At 32.1% G+C, this 19,189-nt stretch overlaps 1 protein-coding gene across 1 annotated transcript; it reads right to left on the bottom strand.

The window, feature by feature from the left end:
- Positions 1–4,001: 4,001 nt before the first annotated feature.
- Positions 4,002–9,207, bottom strand: LOC107491998 (AT-hook motif nuclear-localized protein 14). Its single transcript, XM_016112947.3, has 6 exons — positions 8,576–9,207; positions 7,188–7,240; positions 6,161–6,292; positions 5,263–5,415; positions 4,546–4,834; positions 4,002–4,467 (listed from the first exon to the last, which is right to left on the bottom strand). Exons 1-6 carry the CDS (start codon positions 9,033–9,035, stop codon positions 4,403–4,405), a joined length of 1,152 nt encoding a protein of 383 aa, XP_015968433.1. The 5' UTR covers positions 9,036–9,207; the 3' UTR covers positions 4,002–4,402.
- Positions 9,208–19,189: the final 9,982 nt, after the last annotated feature.

The following is a 19,189-nucleotide window of genomic DNA, read 5'->3' as shown; positions in this document are numbered from 1 at the left end:
TAGTTAATTTTGTTAAAAATATATTATTACATAATATATTTTTTATTTAAATATTTGTAAACATGCATTTTATTCAAAATATTATATATAATACAAGAAAATGTTGAGTTTTTTCACATTTTTAAACAAACGTTTTTGAATTTTTTTATTTATATTCTTAAAAGAAAGGTATTCAACATCAATTTACATGCTCTAATACACCCTAACCAAATGGCATTATTGAAAGGAAGAATAAATATTTTCTTGAAGTAGCACGTGCCATTATGTTTGAGGGTAATAATGTTCCAAAATATTTATGGAGAGATGTTGTCTTAACAACAGCCTATCTCATAAATCGAATGCCCACATGTGTGTTAAATTACTGCACACTGTTGAATAGTTTTAAAAATAATTTTTCAGCAAGTAGGTTGCATTTTGACTTACCTTTAAAAGTATTTAGTTGCATTATGTTTTTATATACAACTTCATATCGAAATAAACTTGATTCAAGAGCAGAAAAATACATTTTTATTGGTTATTTCCAAAGTCAAAAGGGTTATAAATGTTTTAATCCATACACCAAAAAATTTCATGTAAACATGGATGTTACTTTTTTGGAACATAAAATTTTTTTTCAGAAAAATTCTCTTTAAGAGAAGATCTAAGGGAAGAAATTTTTTTGCATGAACCTTTACCCACTCCTATCTTACATATTGAGGATACAACTTTCACTAATCAAGTAAATTTTGAAACAATTGCAAAACAAGATGTGGAAACTAATTCTAAAATTGTGCCAGAATTAGTTGGATTCCAAACAGGAAAATAAATACCACAATCAGAAAATGAGCTTCGGTGTTATGTTCAGAAATATCCCAAGAAGACTAGAGATCAACCCATCATCTCTGTACCAGTTCAATCTGAAAACCCAAAAGATAGTCCAACTATAGTACGAACTTCCAGATAAATATGAAATTGTCACTTCTAATAATAACTTGCCAATAGCCCTTAGAAAAAAACAATCAGAACCTGCACCAAAAGGTACTCAAAACCAACACCAACCATCCTATTTTCAATTATGTCTCTTACCAAAATCTCTCTAAAAAATATCGAACTTTTACTTCTAAAATTACAAATTTGTTTGAGTCTAGGAACATAGAGGAAGCACTAGATGATACCAATTGAAAATTAACAAGGATGAAAGAGTGGCATGCACTCAAGAAGAATGAAACTTTGGAGATTGTAGATCTGCCATAGAATACAAAATTGATTGGCTGCAGGTGAATTTTTACCATCAAGTACAATGCTGATGGAAGCATAGAGAGCTATAAGGCTAAGTTAGTAGTTAGGGGATATACACAAACCTATGGAGTAGACTATCGAGAGACTTTTGCTCCAGTTGTTAAACTCAGTTCTTTGCGGATTCTCTTATCTCTTGCTGCGAATTACAATTGGATATAAAGAATGCTTTTCTGAATGGGGAGTTAGAGGAAGAGGTATTCATTAAACTTCCACCTGGATTTGAGGCTGAACTAGGAAGGAATAAAGTGTGCAAACTAAAAAAATCTCTCTATGGATTGAAACAATCCCCAAGAGAATGGTTTGAACGACTTGGAATGGTGGTGAAGGGACTTGGTTATACTCAAAGCCAAGCTGACCATACACTTTTCTATAAACATTCAGCAGCTAATAAAACTGTCATCTTAATTGTATATGTGGATGACATTATTCTGACAGGTGATGATTTTTTGGGGCTAAAAGATTCGAAGGAGAAACTTGCCAAAGCATTTAAAATCCAAGAACTTGACTCATTAAAATACTTTATTGGAATTGAATTTACAAGGTCTAAGGAAGCTATTTTTATGAACCAACAAAAGTACATCCTAAATATTGTAAAAGAGACGGGATTACTTGGTTGTAAAGCTGCTGAAACACCTATAGAGCCCAATTTAAAATTGAAGCCAGCTGAACTAGAAAATGTAATGGACAAAGGGAGATATCAGCGGTTGGTAGGGAGGCTAATCTATTTATTCCATACATGCCCGAATATAGCCTTTGCTGTGAGTATGGTAAGTTAGTTTATGTGTTCACCTAGTCAAAAACACATGGATGCTGTCTTTAGAATCCTAAGGTACTTGAAGGGGTTGCATAGGAAAGGATTACTCTACAAAAAGCATGGACATCTTCAAGTAGAAGCTTATACAGATGCGGATTGGGTTGGGAATGTCATAGATAGAAGGTCAACATCTGGGTATTGTACTTTTGTTGGCGAAAACCTGGTTAGTTGGAGGAGTAAAAAACAATGTATTGTGGCATGAAGTAGTACAGAAGCTGAATTTAGAGTAGTGGCTCATGAAATATGTGAAGCACTATAGGTAGAGAAAATCCTACAAGAATTAAAAGTTTCCATTTCTCCACCAATGAGGTTGTATTGTGACAACAAATCCGCAATTTCTATTTTTCATAATCTAGTGTTGCATGATAGAACTAAACATGTTGAAGTTGACAAGCATTTTATCAGGAAAAAGATTGAGAGAGGACAGATTTACATCTCATATGTTCCAACTACTGAACAATTAGCAGATGTTCTAACTAAAAAATTACCCAAGAAGATTTTGATAGCATAATAAGCAAGTTGTCAATGAATGATATCTTCAAGCCAACTTAAGGGGGAGTGTTGACTAGATCAAATAAAAATTAGATTCCTAATTCCTTTCATGAATCTTTTATGTAAATAAAATTAATTATAAATTTTTTGCTTTTCTGGTTTAGCTTAATTTTAGCAATTTTATGATTATAAATCTTTCCTTTATTTTAGACTAGTATTTTTCCTTTCTTTCTTATTTTATAGTTATTTCTATTTCTGTAATTCATCTATAAAGAGGCTGATTCTCTATACATTTGAAAATATAATATATTCAAACATTTCAACTTTTTTCTTTTTATTTCTCATTCTTTGGCAATGACTTTTAAGACTAATTTATATTTGAACAAATTTAAACCTAAAATCAATTCAATAAAAAATCATCTTTAAAATAGTTTGATTTCATCCAAAACTTAAATTAGTTTCTATGAAAGAGATAAATCCTAAATTTGTACCCGAAAGATTTTAGCGCTAATAAAATGGTATCGGACTTTTGTTATTGACAAAATAGTCCCCGAAATATTTTAAAATTTGACAAAATCAACCAACCGTAAAAAGATGACGTCACAGTAAACGAAAATGTAGACGTAGCCATCGCTGGAACTCTCTACCACCATCGAAGCTCTCTTCTGACGACCACATCAGCATTTTCTGTTCACTGTGACGTCATGTTTTCACAGTTGGACGTCAGAATCTTTCGGATAACGATTTGATATTTACCTCTAAATTATGTTTCCTTATCTTTACTAGCCCCGCCGGCGCCCGCTAGAAAACCACCACACATTGCCGATAACTATTATCTCATCATTGCCAAATGCCAATCGCTATGGGCACGTGGAATCAATCCATACTTCAACAGATAAGATATCACCACTATTGTTCCAACGTTCTTCAAAGTTCAAACCACCAAAAGTTACAAAATAGTCGCAATATTTCAAAGGTCATCCCGTGCTTTGCTTTCAATAAACAAATTATATTTGATTATGTCTAATTTCATAATCAATTAAACATTTAGATGATTTCAAGATACATTTTTTATTTTCAAATAATTGAGGTTATCCTAAAAAGTATTTAATTTTATAATTTCAAAATACATTCAATTATGTTTTTGAATTTGGCCAACATTGAAAATTACAATTGATTTATAGATACATCTCAAACATTCAACCTTTGTCACAAACTCTCTGGCAGCAGCCTTAGTAGGCCAAAAACAAACCCCTCTCAAGGATCCTTGTATGGTTTCCACGCCTTTCAAGCAATGTTTTTGACATTTTTATATCGGTGGAAAAGGGAAGGAAAGATAAGGGGTTTTGAACAATAGAATCAAGAAGGGAAAAAGAGGACTCATTACTTTCCAAAAAGGCTTATTCAATGATGAACTACAATAATAATAATAATAATAATAACAACAATAATATATGCTCGAACAGAATTTTGAACAACATGCAAGATTGCAATTGGAATGAAAGTATAACAAAGAAACTAATCTAAGAAGCAGCACATATCTAACCTTATTTGTTCTGGTGTAGCAAAAGCTAACACGCCCGCAAAAATTGAAGAGGTAGGTATTAGCCAGCAACCCTGATTTTCATTTTTAAATACATCATCACCACCATGGTAGAACATATTAAGGACAAAAGCATGAGCTGAGTTGAGTATTATTTCTCAGAAGCCACGGTCCTCAGCAGATGATGGCAAATACTATAAATGGCACCACTTGACAACATGTGCTGGTATATGTAGAGATATCATACATTGGCGCTTCTAAATCCATGTGTCATCTCAATCAGTGATCTGGTCATAGCCCCCGTTCTCTGGAGATTGGTGGGCCCCCGGACCTGTTCTTCCTGCACACAGGAAATGTCTGCCTTAAACCACAGAAAAGGAAAGTGTGTAGGTTTTGCTGACACCTCTGGGGTTCATACCTGTCATCTCATAGCCGGAATTTCTTGATTCCGGATGGCTTCCCCAGTCTGTTGACCGGGGAGGCGTCATGTGCAAACCAAGCTGTTGAATCATGTAATGACTTCCCCCCATAGTTTGATGCTCTTCATTTCCCCGGATTGGATTTCCACTAGTAGAGTCAACTGGGCGGTAACCTAAGCTCGATACCGAGTCACCAACTGGTGACGGCAACTTACTAGCAGAGGCATCACCTTTTGCACCAGGACCACTATCCTTCTTGGAGTCAACAAAAAATGTACCGACAATAACCTAAAGTGAATACCATTTAACAAAAGTGACTTCATGGAGTATTTCATATCAGACTGCTTGGTAGTAGAGGAAATAGTATGCACAAAAGTAATAAAGGTTGAAATTTGACAACGCATATATTTTTGTTTTTCATTCTAACATTTTCTCCTATATCTTTATCTTTATTCTAACCAAGGACAACCGTAGATGTTGTCCCCCCACGGGCGCTTTCTCCTCCTCCTCTCTCACTAAAAAGTACAATCACATTTCTGTTCTGAGAATAGATGCAAACATGCGAAGAAGAGTATGTCTCAACACTCACGGATGCAAGTTCTTTAAAAAGAAAGGATGAAGATACTGATAAAGGTAAAAGAAAAGAAAGATGTAAGGCGAAGAAACAAAATCTTGTATATCCCACCTACGAAGTTCATCCATAGTCCTGAAATTACCTGAACTGGACCAGCCGCTTTAAGGGGTCCACCAACTCCACCACCAATTATTTGCCCATCAGTATTAGATAAGCATACACTCAGACCACCAGATCGATTTCCAAGTTCATTACGAACATAGGAACCAGTAAGAGAAATAATATCAAACCGACCCTGATATTAAAGCAAGAAATACTTAAATATAATAAAGCTGAGATAAATGTACTATGAGGGACTGAAATATGAAAATCTAAAAATGAAAAGACAGCCTTTTCAATTAAGAAAAGCAATTAAATAGTAAAGATCAATTTAATCACATATTTAGTAATTGTTCATGTACAAATCAATATCTTAATAATTTAGTGATAATGTAGTAACATGATAGTACTATAACTACGGCTTCATTGGCACTAACTTTAAAAGTTAGTATTCAAGACCTAATATACAGAGTTCCAATCGAGGCTCTTCTTGTTATCTGTACTCTTTAAGGTAATTAAAGAGTGAAGACCAAGTTTCTAACAGGAAGTGGGTGCAAGAGGTATCAACATAAAATGAGACTACTCTCCATAGCTCTTGCATTTATACAAACAACCCATAAACACATGCATGTGTATGCATAATTAACAATGGAGAAAGAAATAGGATGATTGAGAACATTGAGAAAATACTGAGGGAGAAAAAAGCCTTGCCATTTCTATTAGAGATCAGTTCAAGTGTGCAAAATTTAATCACCTAATTTAGTGACAATAGTAAAAATATTGAATAAAATGAAAAAATCAAAAGAGAACAAAGAAGATTTTGAGCCATTTGCATAATGAAACTGAAATCAGATTTTAAAGGTTGCAATGGTTGCATTTCCTTTCGAAGATCATTTGAAGTACAGGGATCTGTGACAAAATTACAGTGCTCAATATTTTACCTCATATGTAACGTTGCCTCCTGAGGTTGCTGGCTGACGAAGAGAGGCATTGGATATGGAACCAGATGCAGACAAAATGCACATCTCACGCTTACTTTGTTGCATAAATAACATAATTTTTTGGCCAACATCCTGTTGAATACATGTTCAAGTAAATTATGGAAGCATCACAGAACAGAGTAAAGATGAACTTAATAAAATTAGGAAAATGGAAGGAGAAAAAATGGGACATAGGTTATAAATCAAGACATATTAATTAAACCCTGTGACTATTCACATCATTCAGTCAAAGGTTAGCTGTAGCTATTAGGCACACCAATTGTGCCTCACCTGGATCCATCGATGGCCCCATTAAGCATGTGTAACCTGGTTAACTTTGCAATCAATTGTCAATAGACCAGTTGTGAGCTGTGATGCGTGTCCCCTAAAGAAAGGGTTCCTGAGTTTCAGTAGAATGCCCCCTCCCAATACACCCTCTCAATTACAAGAGACATTGCCACATTATTTAATCAAATCTCCTCCCATCAACTCACTACTCATTTAAAACTTAATCTACCAAGAAAGTATCATTTTACAAGGCTAAAATCAGCAATAAAACATAAACATAGGAAGTCACATGAAAAAAGTTGAGTCTCTATGAGACACTGGTGATTGATAAGAAAGATCAGTTCTCCAATTGAAATCTCAGTAGGAATAACCATGGAGATAAGACTAAGGGAGAGCTAAGATTTTCTCTTTTCTCCTTTTCCTTTAGGGAGAAGGAAGGAGTGTGGAGAATAGAAAGAAATCCACTATAATGGTGAGCCTAGTCAATGGATAGTACATACAACATGGTTGGTATCTATGCGCATTGTGCACCAAGGGTTGTCAGGCAAGATGTGCCTAGATGTATATAAGCTTATTAAACCTATGGGGCTCCAATTTTGTCTGCTATAATCACAGGTTACGTACTCACCATGTGCAGCAAGCAGATGCAGAAATCTAAAATTCAAGAAACAAATGTTCCGGGACTGAGAATGATGCATACCTCACCAGCAGCTACAGCAATGACATGCGGAGTGAAGCCTTGTCCTGCATTGCCTGCATCACCCATTGACAACAGAAGCATCAAAATAAAAGTCTAGACTCTACCATGCACTCAATACCATTGTTTAGTTTGTAAGATGGTGTGATGGATTCACAGTTTACTTTCACCCACTACTCTTGAGGAAACACGAAATAATTGCAAAAGAAATAAGTGAATGCCAAATTTTTGTATGGAATTTTCATAAATTTTCAACATTGATGGCATAAACCACAAACTTGACTTTGTTAACAAATTAGTGGCAATAAGCTGCACAACCTCGAAACTGAATAAATGGCATTTCACACAAGTGATTAAATATAAGTTTCTCCACTGAATCTAATAAACCACCCATGAAGTGGGCAAAAAGGCCAAGGTAAAGTCTGACTCTGCATGTGAAATTGAAAACAAAAGCATAACATAGTAGCATACACCAGCAAACATATGAACTCCATTACACTTGAAATCAGAAGGCATTCATTGCCATCAACACATATAATTCATGCTTTCCTTACTTAGATCAAGGCTAGCACTATCTGTGGCTAAATCCACTCATTGTGAACCACTTCTATACTGTTAACTGTTAAAAAATGATTTAAGATGAAGCCAATATAGGAAAAAGAAAATGTTAACTATTTTACTGAATATTGTTTAAGTTGCTGAAGCACAAACTATTATTTCTTACTCCTTCGACTTTTGAAGTGAAAAAAATGAAATACTATGTGCACAAAACAGACAGCAAGAAATACAGCAGTATGAACACTACTAATCCGTCTTTTCCATCAGACTGATCATGTTTCGCAGGAAGCATATCATTTCTGTTGCGGTGTATCCAAGAAAATTAATATTAAGCAGAGTTAAAACTTTTAGTACTAACATTTCAATACAATACTGCTAAGAAGGATCATCAGTTGCCAATTTCTGTTGACCAGCCAGGCATAAAAAATTTGGTCATGCAATAGAATAATAATATATTCTAAAAAGCACCAAATGAGAACTCAGAACTCAAAGCAATAATGCATTTTATTTTAATAAAAATAAAGGGTTAAACAATGACCAAGACCAATTCAATTATGAACCATAAAAGGAATATTCAATTAACCACCAGAAACTTAGAATAAGAAGCAGCTCTTAAAACTTAAAAGCAATGCTTTTTCAGAGGTATATGCCCAACACGTCGAACAAAAACATGCAGGGCCAAAAAAAAAAAAAATCCAAACTTTAAATTAAGCTCATCCACCTAACTAACACAATAGAAATCCCTCATTTGCTAACGGAATCGCAAATAGAAACCCTACGAATTGGTAAAATAACAAAGCAACAGAGAGGAAAATCGAATTAGAGAAGCTGACCTAAACCAAAGGAGTGCGATTTCTTGGAAGAGGAGGAAGGAAACGAGGAACCACCCAAGGCACGAGGCTGGTGAGGAAGGGATTTCTTTGCGGCGGAGGAGGAGGAGGTTGGGGAGAAGGAGTGAGCGGCGGAAGATGACGTCGTAGAGGCTTTCTTCGCAGCGAGGGCTTGCTCGGGAGTACCGTACTTGCGAGGCCGACCTCTCTTCCTCTTCGCCGGTGGCTCCACCAGCTGCGACGACACCGCCGACGGCACCGTGTGAGGGTACAACATGTGCGAGTGGGCCCCATCGGTGTTCCCTAAAAGGCCGTTGGTCGGCGACACCGCCGTCGAGGCTCCCACGCCGGAGGGCGCGGCGGCGCTCTGGTGGTGCTGCTGGTGGTGATGCTGTTGCTGGTGGTGGTGCTGTTGTTGTTGTTGGTGGAAGTAGGAGCTGAGTTGGTTGTCATTAGGTTCCATTTTTTTTTTTAGTTTTTTCTTTTTTCTTTTTTTTTTAATTTGTTGGAGTAAAGAAGGGAGAAACGTGGGTGTGTGTCAGTGTGGTGCTGCGAGGGCAGCCACTGCGAAATTATTTTATTTTTTTAAAAAAAGAAATTGTGTTTTTTTCTAACCAACAAAAAATACTTTATCGGTGTTATCTATGAAGAATGGTGGGTTTTCAACCGTCGGATTGGTGTTTTTGGTTGATACTTTTTGAGTTTTGACCCTTCGTTATATCTGCTCCTTTTTTTTATAAATTTATTTATTTATTATGGGAAAGGGGTCAGACGTGGGTATTTGTATGGGTGACAAAGAAGCAGTGAGAAGAACTGACACTGACATCTCAAATTACAATGTTACGATCCAAATTCATTCGGATCTGGTTCCTATCCGACCCGATATTTAGGAAATTTAAAAAATTTATTATTTTTATTAATATGATAATATTAACATATAATTAGTTATTTGTATAATTTTTTATATTAATAATATATAAAAATTAAATTTATTTCTTTGATTTAATTAATAGTTAGTAATATTGTTAATTTTGATGGTGATCTAACCAATGATTTTTTTTTATTAAGTTATTTCAAGTTATCACAACCTGAATATTTAATACCGTGGAATATTATTTTTAAGAGTATAGATTCAATTTAATTTTTGTCTATTTTTTATCAAAGATAAGATATTTATTGTCCAAAAAAAAAAGACACTTTGATTTTCAATCTTTTTAATTTTTATGTTAAGATAATACGATTTTTTTATTAAAAAATCTGTTAAATAGTAACAAAAATTAATTTGTGGGGATTTGATTTATAATTTGTGTGAGATTTTAAACTCTTACAAATTATTAATAAATTTATTTTTAAAAATTTTTTCATCCATGGTGGTTAAATGGAGAAAAAAATGATATTGCAGAAAAAAAATTACAATACAAAAATTTTTTAAAGAAAAAAATAACATTGACACAAAAAATTAAATAAAATAATATTAATGTTGATGATATTTGTATTGGTGATGATGATAGTAAAGAAGATAACGAAGTGATAAAGTATGATTACACAATAGAAATAATAGAGATAGAAATTATAACGATGAAAATGAAGAATGTGGTGTAGTAATAGTCATAGTTATATTGTTAAAAAAAATTTATGGATAGTTTAAAACCCCACAAATATAAATAAAACTCTCACAGAATTAATTTTTGTTATTATTTAACTGACTTTGTAACATAAGGATCACATTTTATAAGATCGAGTTGAGTATTTACTGTTGTTTTTGGTAAAATGCCATTTTGGGTTCTTCATGGGTTGTGCTTTTTATTATCCACAGAAAAGGTGTTAAGGAATTTTTACCGACCATGCAAGGCAGGGCATAGTTGAAGGTTATTTGTTCATTCATAAATCATAGGTCTTGATTCTGTATCCTATAACTTTGGACAAAATTCTATCTCTTTTTGAAATAAAATGTAACTTCAGGCAAAATCTTATAACCAGAACCCTTTTGAAAAAAATTATCTAAGTTGTAGGGGCAGAGTTAGATTAACTTTTAAGGAGGGATCAAAAAAAATTTTATAATTAACAAAGAATAGAATAAAAATTTTAAGAGAGATTAAAATAAAATTTATGTATAATTTATAAGAAAAACTTGATAGTTGGAGGAGGTTATTGTCTCCTTGGCTTGTCTTTTGAATTTTGAATCTAAATTCATGAACTGGTTGTGATTTGTTGAAATCAATCAAAGATGAGATTCAAGTAATTAAGGAATGTGAAATAGGAAATATTGTAACTTTCTTTGAAAACACCTATAATTTCAGAAAAAAATGCTATAGCCAAATTCACTTTTAAGAAATTTTGGCCAAGTTGATTTAATGGACAATTTAAACTTAAGGGTGATTTTATTGACTGGTTGTAACTTGTTGAGTCAACTAGGATAAATTTCAACTGTTTAAGGAATGTTGAATGTTGTTTGTTATGAAATAATAAATATTCAAAGTATCACATAACTTTGAAAAAAAATTATGTATTCCCTTTAAAAGAACCTATCTTTAAAAAAAAATTGTCCAAATTGATTAAATAGATAATTTAAACTTGGGGTGATTTCATGGACTAGTTATGACTTATTGGGGTTAATCAGAATAAGCTTCAAGTGAATAAAAGATATAAAATATTGTTTCTTGTAAAATAATAAATATTGTAAAGTGTCTTATAATTTTTGAAAAAAATATTGTAATTCTTTTTAAAAGAACTTGTAATTTTTAAAAAATCTTATAACTAGATTCATTTTTGAAAAACTTATCCAAGTTTGTTTAATAAACAATTTAAAGTTGGGAGGTAATTTTATAAACTAGTTGTGACTTGTTTGAGGTCAGTTAAAATGAGTTTTAAGCGATTAAGGGATATGAAATATCGTTTATAATGAAATAACAAATATTGTAAAGTGTCTTGTAACTTTGAAAAAAATTATGTAATTTTTTTTTTAAAAAAAACTTATAACTTAAAAAAAATTCTGTAACCAGATTTATTTTTGAAAAAAGTTATCCATGTTAATTTAATGAAGAATTTAAACTTGGAGGTAATTTCATAGTCTAATTGTGACTTGTTGAGTTCAGCTGGACTTAACTTCAAGTGATTTAAGAGAGTTGGAAATTAGTTTGTTGTGAAATGTTATAATACTTTTACTCATTTGTCAACTTTAAATAAAACAATATTCCTCCCTTTTGAACCATTTGAAATTGATTTTGTGTGGTACCAACCTAACATAATTAGGGTATGATGTCACTAACCTTATGACTTATGTCTAGATAACTATTCTGATTGTCTTTTCTCAAAAATATTCTGATTATAAGATTTTTTTTTAAATTTTGATAGACAATTTAAATTTAATTATCAGAAATGGTGAAATTTAAAATTTACAAATAAACTTAATTATTAATAATTTGAATCATAAATTAAATTTAATTTTTATGAATTAAATTTGAATCTCACCCAATTCAACTTACATCGGTTTACTTTCGATTATTGCAATTTGAACTTTCCATATTTAATTAAGCGGAATTAGGACTAAATATCCATTTTGGTCCCTGAGATTCACGCGATTACTCATTTTGGTCCTTAAAATTTAAAATTACCTATACTGGTCCTTCATATTCAAGTTTAGGCACCAATGTGGTCCCTCGATTCTTTTCGGTGATGATTAGGCTAACGGAGTGCTCAGATGACACCCTTCCTACTACATTGGATGATGGGTAAATGACGTTGTTCATCCTTAGCACCTAAACAAGTCAGAAATGTCATCCTTTTGTATATAAAGAGAAAAGAAACGATGGAGACCCAAAATAAAGTATTTGTCTTCTTTTCTACCTCTACTATTCTTCGTTTCTAACTTGTTTGGACGCCAAAAGTAAATGATGTCATTTACTCATCATCCAGCATGGCAAAGAGGGTGCAATCTCAGCATGGAAAGAATTGAGGGACCATATTGGTGCTTGGACTTAAATCTAAAGAATCAACATAGGTAATTTTAAATTTCAGGGATCAAAACAAGTAATTGCGTGAATCTCAAGAACTAAAATGAGGATTTACTCGCGGAATTAGTGAACTATTAGGCTAATTTAACTTGGTTGGCTCACTTTCGATTATAATGATAAGAGATATTTTGATGGATCATTTATGCCCATGTTTGAAAGGGGGACCATTACCAATCCTCTAATTCATTGCCTATTGGTTACAATATATTAACTACTAGTCTACTAATATAGTTGCACCGTTACGGCAAGTTGACATGTCATGGCTACTTTACAATATATTAACTCTTTAAAATTGTTCTAATAGACTCTCTTTGATAAAGAGGAGGTAGACGTGCCATTAATCTTCCACTTTCAACAATCAACACCCACTGTTTCTGTTTCTGCATCATTTTTTCGCTAATTATATCTTCATCTTTTTAATATGTCTGAGTATTACATACGACATCATTAATCTCATGTAATAAGGAAATTATAAGCTATGACTATGTTGCAGTTGAGGCTAAAATTTGATTATAGGATTTATTTTGGTACGATGATAAATTTATATGTATTAATATAATAAAAATATAAATTAATTAAAATATGATACGTAGATTATATTTTTTACATCAATAATTTTTTTTAAATACATATCATATTAATACTTTTATTAAATCACTTTTATATTTTAATAAAAATAGAAAATAATTTTTATTTAATTTTATAAAAATATTTAAATATTTTTTCTTTTATATTAGACAAAAACTATTCTAATTCTTTTAAATTAATCAAGATTCAATTAATTTTAGTTTTATATTTTTAAATTTAAAATAATTTAAAAATAAAAGCTCAAAACAAAAAAATATATGAAAAAATAAAATAAAAATAAAAAAGTGTTTGATCTTCTTTAGATTTAGTGTTCTTTTTCTTTGGAAAAAGAAGAAGAAGACTCCATCGTCACCTTTCTGCTCTTCTTTCTCTGATCAAACTTTGTTTGGCCAAGAAGAAAATGAAGCTCTACTCGAATCGTTTTCTCTCTGTGCCTATTTATCTCTGGAAAAGAAGAAGAACTCAGTTTCTGCACGACCTTCCTGTCGATTTTCTATTCCTTCACGACCTCTCCGTGTACATGCTCAGCAACCCGTCGGAGGAGTTCTTGCTGGTTGCTGGAGCCTCCACCGGCAAGAACCTCGGTCTCTTCCGCTTCAGCGAAGATGACGTCCAAACCCTGCTTCTCTAGGTTTTCATGGTCGACCCTCGCCTGCGTGACGGCTCCAAGTTGTTTCCGTTGCACTCAACAAGGTTCCCTAAGTTGCTCCTCTCTCTCTCTCTCTCTCTCTCTCTCTCTCTCTCTCTCTCTCAAAATGGTGAGAATGGATCCTCCAATAGGCACTTAAGATCTCCATTACTTATGCAGTTAGTCAGTAGAATTCATTCGAGAGCCGCAGCTGCGTTTCCTTCCGATGCATGTAAGTGATTGGATTTGTCAACCACAATGAAAAAAGTGCATTCTGTTGAGAGTAATTTTCATAAACAAAAAGGTTTTTATCATCACTCAGTCTTGCTCATATATTGGTATCTAATTTTGCATCATGTGCTGATATGAAATATATTCTTTTGGTTGCAAGTGATAAAAAACTGTTGCTGAAAGTGATTTCAAAGCATTCTTTATACTCATCTAATTATATTCTTTCTAATTACTCTATTAGATGCAGAGGAAAATATAGAATCACTTGTGAAGCTACTGGTTGATTGCATCTTAAAATCTAAAGAAAATATTGATCAAAACTTTGCTGCTTCTCTTCGTAATGAAAAACATGGTAATGATTTTAATTAAAATTATCTCCTCAACACAATTATCTTACTCTTAACGATTTGTTTTGAATGTCTAATGACAGGAAAGATATTATGACATATGACATTTATGTTCAAATGGTTGAGATTTATAATAAACATGTTAGAGACCTACTTACTGAAGACAAATAGATAATAAATTAGAGATTAGGAGCTGCAATGATGATGGATTGAGTCTTCCTTATACTACATTATGTTCAGTAGGTGACATCTATAGTTGATGTTCTGACCCTCATGAAATTAAACTCAGTGAGGTCAACCGTGTTGTCAGTTCCACTGCACTGAATAATAGGAATAGTCCTTTCCACAGGTAAGTTTTAAATTTTTTTCAGAACTTATAACTTAAATTTAAATATTTAAGGTAGACACCGAAAATAAAGGTTGTTTAATTCAGTGTACTTCCCATGCATGTTCACAGAAAAGATACATGAAATTCACAGATTTGGGCCGAATCATAGATCTTCGCTAGGAGGGAAGCCCTAGGCGCTCAATATCCGTATTTCCAATTTAGCAACTAATTAGCAAGAAACAATTCCCTAGCTGAATGATTTATCCGTTGCGACGAGTTAGTGACAATTAATTTCTGTCGCTATCCTAATTTTGAATTTTTACAATATTATGCGACAAATTAATGAGCAAAAATAAAAACTTTGGTGACAAATTAGCTAGGAAATTGTCCATCACAAATTGCATTTCAAGTCTTTGTGACGGATTAGCTAATAACATTGTTCCTCACTAATTAGCCTTTTTGCACAAAATTTATTTAGCGACGAACTAGTGTGTGAATTGTTTCCCGCTAATTGTATATCAAACACTTGCAACGGAATAGTGACAATAATATTCCTCGCTACTTTACTTTTATTCGATTGAACCCCTAAGTGACTGATTTGTTAGAACATTGTTACTCGCTAATTAATTTGTGACAAATTAGCGAGAAAATTTTTTCCGCTCTTTTTTTAGCTACAAAAGTCAATTTGCGATAAACAAACTTACTCGTGAATCTATCGCTAATCAGTCTTTTTTTTTAATTCGGATATTTTGTGATTGTTCATTAATTTTGTCGTTAGTGCGTCACTAATTCCTCGCAAGTTAGTGACGAATTAGTGACAAAAAATATTTTTCGCAAAAATTTATCGCAAATTCATCAAATTCTTATAGTGCAAGAACACATAAAATTTGGGAATGCTTTTTCTTTTCTTTTCTGCTTAATCCGACCGCGAGAGAAATTAAAGTGTTTAAAAGAATATATAGACATAGAAAATCACATGAACTAGAACCTGGTATTTGTTACACATACATCATAAAATCGTCAACAATATTTGATTACTTAAAATTAATTGATGTTACCATACTAACAAATTTGAAGAATAGACAAAACATTTTTCAGATTTTTAACCACCAATTCGGCATCAATGACTTAAGATTCAACCCTTATATCCAAATACATCCTTGTCAATTAGATTGTTTAGAAACAAGAATAATAATAATACAATCACACACTTTAGTTCATACTATGTATTGTATTTGTCTTTCTTAGCTCAAACGATGCAAAATTATTTGTAATTAACTAATTCATCTTATGTATTTGCTATAGTTATTTCGTATTTTTTCTTTTTTTCACAACAATACTATAATAATTAAAATCACAGAAAAGACGTTACGAAAAGGGAGAGACTAACGACGGTGATGAAAAATGAGAAAGACGGCAACATTCTCTGAAATGAGAAAGACGGTGACGCTCTATCTCTGACGCGACGACATTCTCTTCAGTTGGGTGAGGCGTGCGCAAATGCTGTGGTGACCTTGGCAGGGCCGTGGATAAAGCTTCTTCGTCATTTTTACCGGAGAGAAGAGACGAGTGTGAAGAGAAGAAAGAGATACTAGCGACAGAGAAGAGATATGAAGGTTGGGTGAGAACCAGCAAAACGAAGAACAATATGATATTTTTTTAGTATTTTTTAGATTTTTTTTGTATGAATGATTGATTAGGGTTCATGGAGAATGTCAATAAGATTGAAATAATTTTTTTAGTATAGATAAATAATTAAATGTGTTTTAGTTTTTGTTTTTAAATTATTTAAATTTTGAAACTGTAAAATTAAACAATTTGATTAATTTAAAAGGATAATTTTTGTCTAACATAAAAAAATATTTAAATTTTTTAAAAAATTTAATAAAAAAATATTTTTCATTAATTTAAATTAGGTCAAAAATATTTTTTATTTTTTATTTTAATATAAAAAAATACTCATGTAAATGTACTAAATTTTTTTTAGATAAATTTTTTTTATTTTAATTGACATAAGCTAGAGTGATTAATTAATTATTCACATGTCATATTATTATTTATTCATATTTTTATGTATCAATATATGTAAATTTATTATCGTACTAAGGTAAACACCTTTGATTATTGTCTCGCATTTCATTTGTGTCTGATGCTCATATTTCTTTTCCTTTAAATATCCTCTTATAGAGTATTCCATCCAAAACCAATATTATCAAATTAGAAAAAAAAGAAAGGGCTTTTAAAATTAAGGAAGACAATACTACCGAATTTGCGGGTATCTACTTCGTCTCTATCCGCTTGAGGCGGATAATTACTCGTCCCGTATCAGAGCTGGTATTTAGCGGGGCGGGTTCTTAGAAAAGGCGGGGCGGGGTCGGGTTTAGATAATATCCGTCTCTACTTATTAAATTTTAATAATTATAAGGCCGGGTACCCGTCCCACCCGCAAGGGCGAGGTAGGGTTCAACGTTTTACTATCCGCGGAGTAGAAGTGGGACAGATTCTATGCGGGTTGTTGTACGGTAGGACGGGGTCGGGTAGAGCAAAAATCCGCCTCTACTCGCCCCATTGTCACTAGGGGTGCACAGACCCGGCCCAGCCCGAAGGCCCGGCCCGGTCCCGAACACTTTAGGAACTAATTTGGAGTGATTTCATCGGGTTTAGGGTCGGGTACGGGTCTCAAAAATAGACCCGGTCATTATTTCGGGTATGATCTGGGCCATAGTTCGGGTCACTCGAAGTCGGCCCGGTGGCCCGGTCATCATACACAATTAATATTTTGTGTTATTAGTGATGGATCATGACTATTCTTATGTGGAATTTAAGTATTGTAAACCTTAATATTTTGTGTTATTAGTCATTATAAGACTATAAGTTAATGTTTTATGTTTAGAATGCATAAGATTTAGACTAATACATAAGATTGTGTTATTTGTATTGATTTAAATATTTGGTATTATTAGACAATATTAGTATTGATTGTAGTTATGATTTAATATTGATTGTGATTATGCTTTAATTTTGAAGAATGGTTGGTTCTTGTTATATTTTTCTAAGTGAATTTTACCATGTTAACTAATGGTTGGAGCCTTGGAAATTTGGATATTTTTACATACTAGTTTACAAGAAGGTATCAACGTAATGTAATGTTAACGGCCCGGTTTTCACCCGGTATAATTGTGGCCCGAAAGTGTATTGGTTTCATCGGGTTTAGAGTCGGGTTCGGGTCTAATAAATAGACCCGGTATATATTTCGGGTCGGGTCTGGGTCACATCAAACCCGGCTTCACCCGACCCATGTGCACCCCTAATTGTTACCCCTATCTAAAATTGAAGAATTTATAAAATAATAAAATAAAAAATAATCATTATTAAATTTATATTTATAACTTCTAATATATATAAATCTCACTTTCTTCTGCAGAAAAGGTTCACATAGGATTGTAACTCCAGGGAGCAAGCAAGATGCTTTGAACTATTCTCTATTTTTCTTTTTGGATATCTCAATACACTAATCAGTATGTTTTTGGGTAATGATGTTAAGAAATGAGAAATGTCCAAACAAAATTTATTAGTTTTTGTTATTATTTTTGTTGATCAGCCTAATTTTTTTATTTTAATAATTTAATAACATATTTTTAATTCAAATTTTTAAATATTATTGACAAAAAATAATAAAATTCTATTGATTCTCTAACATTTTTCATAAAAAATATCTATTTATTTATTGTTTGTTTTTTTATATCAACTATTTAATATTCATTATGAAATAAAACAACTTATTAATAATTTTATATGATAACTTGTTTAATTTGGTTCTATTAAAAGTAATAAAATACCAAACTACATAACCGCAATTTCAATGTGTTTACTTTTTTTTAAATATATTCAACGCATTTTAGATTATTATTCATATATTAATAAATAATAACAAAGTGATCTTTCAAATTAGTTCCTAATCTTTTAGAATATTAGACAAATAACTATCTAACAAAATAAATGAGAAATTAGTTCCAAACATTTTCTTAAAAAATGCAAAAAATAGTAACTTTTAATTTTTGCTAAAACAGGATTTAACTGTCTATAAAGTTTAAAGGAATAAGTGATTAATTTATCTTATATTTAAGGATCGAATTTTTAAAACAACAATAACATCAAAATCTTATACCATCATTAGCAGGAATCATTATACGGATAAAGTTTTGGACAACAAATTAAATAAAAGACTAATTTTATTTAAATAAGTCTTCTACCATAATTAAGAGTTCTAATTTATCATCTTATTATTTTCTTAATATTTAAATAAGTAAAAATTTAAATACATATAAATTAGTTTTTGAAAACATAAAAAAATTTAAAACTTTATTTATTTTAAAATTAAAAAAATAATTAAAAAATAAGTTAGAATCCCTAATTAATTTTCAGGTCAAAATCCTTTTTTCATTGATGATGTTTAATTTTGTGGTGGGTTCATATGGAAAA

This window comes from Arachis duranensis, chromosome 6 (genome assembly GCF_000817695.3).
Source record: "Arachis duranensis cultivar V14167 chromosome 6, aradu.V14167.gnm2.J7QH, whole genome shotgun sequence".
Classification (NCBI taxonomy): Eukaryota; Viridiplantae; Streptophyta; class Magnoliopsida; order Fabales; family Fabaceae; genus Arachis; species Arachis duranensis.
Note: the sequence above shows the minus strand (reverse complement) of the source record. Positions and strands in the feature narration are given on the sequence as shown.